Genomic DNA, 4,293 nt, shown 5'->3' with positions numbered 1-4,293 from the left:
CCATCCTGGAGACGGAGGTTGCTCTTACATGTTGGTGCTCATCCGGGACTGGCTGTTGGCCGGTGTCAGCTCCCCTTGGCTCCCTTCCCTGGGAGGGGACTGCAGTGGAGACAAAGGCTCAGACCAGGAAGGTGTGTGCGCCCATCCCAACCCCCAGTCCCAGGGCTGTCCCCGCCCACACCTTGACGTGGATCTGGTTGCGCAGAACAGCTGCCCGTAGGATCATGGCTTTGGCACGGCGCTGGAACTCCTTGCCCATGAGCAGAGACTTCTCGAAGGTGGTGCTGCGTTGATCTACGTCCCGGGCATACAGGATCTGTGGAGGTGCAAGGTTCAGTGGGGCCCAAGGTCCCCCTCCTGCACCCCACGGCCCTGAATCCAGCCACCTTGCTGTGGGAGTCGATGCGGGCGTTGATGAGCCCCTCCAGGATGAGCTGCGTCAACTCATCCTCTAGCGCCGCTACTGTGGTATTGAAGGCTGTGGCCATCTTGCGCATGTCAGCTGACACGTAGGGGCTAAAATACTGCAGAGCAGAGAGACATGAGTTACCCAAAGGTGCCTTTGTAGTGCCCTGCCTTGGCCTCAGCCTCCACCAGAATGCTTACCTGAATGAGGGCCCGGTTGCGAATCTGCGTGTACAGGGTCCTGACGTGGGGAGCCAAATACATGTCTAGCAGCAGGTTGTCCTGGTGAGGATAGCCAATCAGGGACAGCTTGCCCCAGGCCTTCTGAACTTGCCCGCCCTCCCAGCCAGGCCAGGCCAGGCCTCTCACCTTCATCTCATCCAGCATTTTCAGGCACGAGGCATACTTGGACTCGTAGAATTTGAAGATAATGTCCCGAACCTGTGGCTCCAGCTCCAAGAACAACTTGAAGGAGCTGCAGATGCCAGATTCCTCAGAGCTGGCCCTGCCGCCCACCCGCCCTGGAGGCAGCCAGGGGCACAGGAGCAGGGCTACAGGGCCCAGCACCCAGCCTCCACCCACCTGCTAGAGATGACGTTGCGCTGCAGCTCCTGCCGGTCAAAGGTGGCCAAAGCGCACAAGCCGCCGTACACGGCCACATTGCTGGGGGAGAGCAGCTGAGGGGCAAGGAGGTGATCAGAGTCCTGGGGTCAATGCCAGGTAGCACAGAAGTCTGGGCCAGGCCCACCCTATCTCACCCATCACCCCGTCAGAATGCCTAGGACCTCATGAGGATGAGCCCCCAACAGAAAGCCCACCTCTTGAGCCCTCAGCCTGCTTCCCAAGTTCCAGTGAGGTCTCCCCAGAGACCCTTATACCCCTCACCTCGGGGAAGTCACAGTGGTCGAAGGAAGCCAGCAGAAAGCACTTGGCAGCCTGCTTGTACTTGCGTGCTGCCAACTCAGCCAAGCCTGGGGGGCAGCAGGGGGAGGAAGGATGAAGCCCAGAGGAAGCTGCCCATCAACAGGCGCACCTGGGACAGAAATGCTGGCGAGGGAGGGGTGACCTCGTCGGCCAGCATCAGCAGCTTTCTGGGAGAGCAAGGCACCCAAGGAGGCCGAGCAGCTGCTGTTACTACTGCAAAGGGCACCAGAGCTGTTCAGCTGATGGGGTGGGAATAGCGGTGAAGGGGGGGACGGGGATGGAAGTGGGGGTAACCAGCCAGGATGGCAGCTATGAGAAGGCAATGCCTCTACCCCCAACCACGGGTTACTACCCCATGACCTCCCTGAGAGGGACGTGAGTCGGGCAAGTGTCAGGGGTGTGCAGCACGGGTTGGGGCTTGTGTGCTTCCTGGGCTGGGGTCATTTGGGGTGCCCTCCTGCCCCTATGCCCCAGGGTCCTTACCTGCCGCACACTTGAGCTTGGTGAGGATGGCCTGAGTCTGGGTGTCACGCTCCCCACGCTGCTGCAGGAGAAGGTGGCACAAGTGAGCGACCCATGCCCTCCATACCCGCATCAACTCCCAGGCATCCAGCTCCAGCCTAAAAGGAGCAGAGGCAGACTCCAGGAGGACGGGGCCCACCAGGGTCAGTAGTGGTCAGGGCTCCTGGATCAGGGTTTGAGGGGCGGAGAGCTACTGTTTTACCTCGGCGATTTCCGGGGTGGACTCTGCCTTGCTGACGTAGCTCAGCACGTGAGACCAGTTCTGCAAGTAGACGCTGACCTGGCAGGCAGATGGGATGCCCTCAGCCTGGGCGCCCCTCCCGGTCCACTGGCTGCCCTGTGGCCACCCACCCGGGCCCACCTTGATGACGTTGAGGCACATGTTAATGACGTGCTTGGCGCTGGTGCAGTAGTCCCGGGCCCGGGAGTAACACTTGAGGGCGTTGCTGAGATCCCCACAGTCCAGGTAGTGGTCACCCAGGTCATCGTGTCCACGCCTGTGGGTCCAGGCACAAGTGGTCATTGGCCAGCTGTCCAACCCCTGACTCCAAGGGGACACCTGAAGCTCTCTTGATGAAGCCCACCCCCCAGCCCCCTGGGCGTACCTGATGCTCTCCTTGATAGAATTGCCCTTGTAGTTCTTCAGATCTGTGTCCAACTTCTCCAGCTTCAGCAAGGCCTTCTTTCTCGTGGCCTCCACCCAAGCTGTGTCCAAGGGTGGGGGCTCCACGCCACTCTCAGGGATGGCATCAGGTGCATTCTGCAGCTCCCTGAGGGAGGACCTGGCCATCAGGGGCCCACGTGCAGGGGGGGCGGGTGCCTCCCAGCGGCCCTCACCCCCATCGGGAGAGCGCCCAGTTGGCACAGGGGCAGCTGTGACAGCAGGAGCCCGCAGCCTGGCGGGAAAGCCCAGCAAGAAATAAGTCACACAGCTGTGCCGAGAAGCAAGAAGTTGCCGTCTCCACAGGCTCTGCCCGGTGTCAGAACTGCACACGCGCACACACGCGTGCAGATGTGGAGAGAGCCTGAACGCTCAGCAAGGAGAGTGAGAATCTCGCCCATTGAGCCGTTCCCCACCCCCTCCTGGCTTTTCAACAAGAAAGCCAGATCACTGTGTTCTGGAGCCAAATGCTGCAGGAGCACAAGAAAGACCCCTGCCTGGGCTGGCCATACACTACACCCTGTCCCTGCCCCACCTTGCTGAGCCCTGGCCTCACCTGGCAGCCTCCGAGAGCTTGCGGTGGATCTCCTCGTACATGTCCACATTGAAAGTCCTCTGCACAAAGGACAGGGCCATCTTCAGGGCCTCCACTCGCAGCGGCGGGCAGTGGTCAGCAATGAACTGCAGTCGCTCGATACGCATCAGGCCGCTATAGCTGGCCGCATATTGCTCCAGATCCTGGGGGCAGAGGTGGATTGTGCAAGCTGGAACCCTGGACCCCAAGCCCCCACCAGTGGATCAGGAGCCGGGACACGTGGGCACCAAATCAACCACTGTCTGGGGTCTGAGGAAAGACCACTCAGGATGGGCCAGTGCACGGGCCTGGAGTAAAGCTCTGCCCTGGGGATGAATGGTCACAGCCATGTAGGCAGCCAGTCACGAGGCTGAGCAATGAGGAGGCAGGGCTTCCCAAGGTGGGCCCCAAGGAAGACCTGTCCTCACAGTGAGACTTGACCTTCAGGGGGCCTGGCACAAGGTGCTTCTCCATGTGGGGGAGAAGAAGCTGCAGGGTCTGGAGGAGGCCAGCAACCCATTAAAAACGGGCAACTAGATATTTTAGTCCATTTGGTGGCAGAGTCAGACACGACTGAGCAACCCAACAACAACAAAGGAGTCTAAAGGTTTCTGAGTTAGAAAAACACGTGGTCAGGGAGCCTAGCCTGGCCTTCCCGGCAGGACTGACACTCAACCAGCCCCTGACCCACCCCGAAGAGAGCCTGTCAGACTCCATACCAGGGTGGGGTTCTCCACCACGTAGTTGACATCGGGCGCATTCTGCGGGTCCTCCTGGGGGTCCACGTCAATCTGCATGGGCTCCACGGCCCCCTGCAACACGGGGGGTCACCTTGGCACCTTGAGAGGGAGAAGCCCAAGGAGGGCGAGAGGCCCTCACTGTGCCCAGCTCAGCTCTGCCCGCCATCTCCCAGGCGGGCGGGATTCTGTCCCAAGACCTTCCCCACTGCCCACCAAGTCCCGCGCCGCCACACCAGGGATGAGGCTCCTGGCCAGACTGTTGGCTCAAGAGCTGAACGCTCGGCCGGACCATGATGGCCCATCTCTGGGGCGGGAACCAGACGCCGGAGGACCACTGCCCAGGGACCCCCAAGGGTCGCTACGCGCTCCCAGCCGCCATCCTGACAGCAGCCTCCTCCAAGCCACGGGGAAGACACGGGCGGCCTCGACCCCGGTGCGGCCAAGCAGCCGGAGCCGCAGCGCCGGGC

General features: G+C 61.4%; 2 protein-coding genes across 4 annotated transcripts in view; one reads left to right on the top strand and one right to left on the bottom strand.

Moving 5' to 3' along the window:
* Positions 1-6: 6 nt before the first annotated feature.
* On the bottom strand, positions 7-4,209 carry GPS1 (G protein pathway suppressor 1). 3 transcript variants are annotated; one of them, XM_010856344.1, is made up of 13 exons: positions 3,806-4,209; positions 3,069-3,250; positions 2,457-2,747; positions 2,213-2,348; positions 2,054-2,131; positions 1,813-1,873; positions 1,291-1,376; positions 988-1,082; positions 775-880; positions 607-687; positions 387-524; positions 182-316; positions 7-99 (listed from the first exon to the last, which is right to left on the bottom strand). In XM_010856344.1, the coding sequence occupies exons 1-13, from the start codon at positions 3,881-3,883 to the stop codon at positions 25-27; spliced, it is 1,542 nt and encodes a 513-aa protein (XP_010854646.1). In that variant the 5' UTR covers positions 3,884-4,209; the 3' UTR covers positions 7-24. The 3 variants fall into 3 exon arrangements, with proteins under 3 accessions (XP_010854646.1, XP_010854647.1, XP_010854648.1); XM_010856345.1 differs by having other exon boundaries at positions 2,457-2,621; XM_010856346.1 differs by having other exon boundaries at positions 1,813-1,870; positions 2,457-2,621.
* The window catches only part of RFNG (RFNG O-fucosylpeptide 3-beta-N-acetylglucosaminyltransferase), a 4,986-nt gene continuing 4,809 nt past the window's right edge, over positions 4,117-4,293 (top strand). The window contains exon 1 of the mRNA XM_010856542.1: positions 4,117-4,259. Coding sequence (XP_010854844.1) covers positions 4,117-4,259 — 143 coding nt within the window. The remainder of the gene's footprint in view (positions 4,260-4,293) is intronic.

This window comes from Bison bison, unplaced genomic scaffold (genome assembly GCF_000754665.1).
Source record: "Bison bison bison isolate TAMUID 2011002044 unplaced genomic scaffold, Bison_UMD1.0 scf7180017864371, whole genome shotgun sequence".
In the NCBI taxonomy this organism is placed as follows: Eukaryota; Metazoa; Chordata; class Mammalia; order Artiodactyla; family Bovidae; genus Bison; species Bison bison.
Note: the sequence above shows the minus strand (reverse complement) of the source record. Positions and strands in the feature narration are given on the sequence as shown.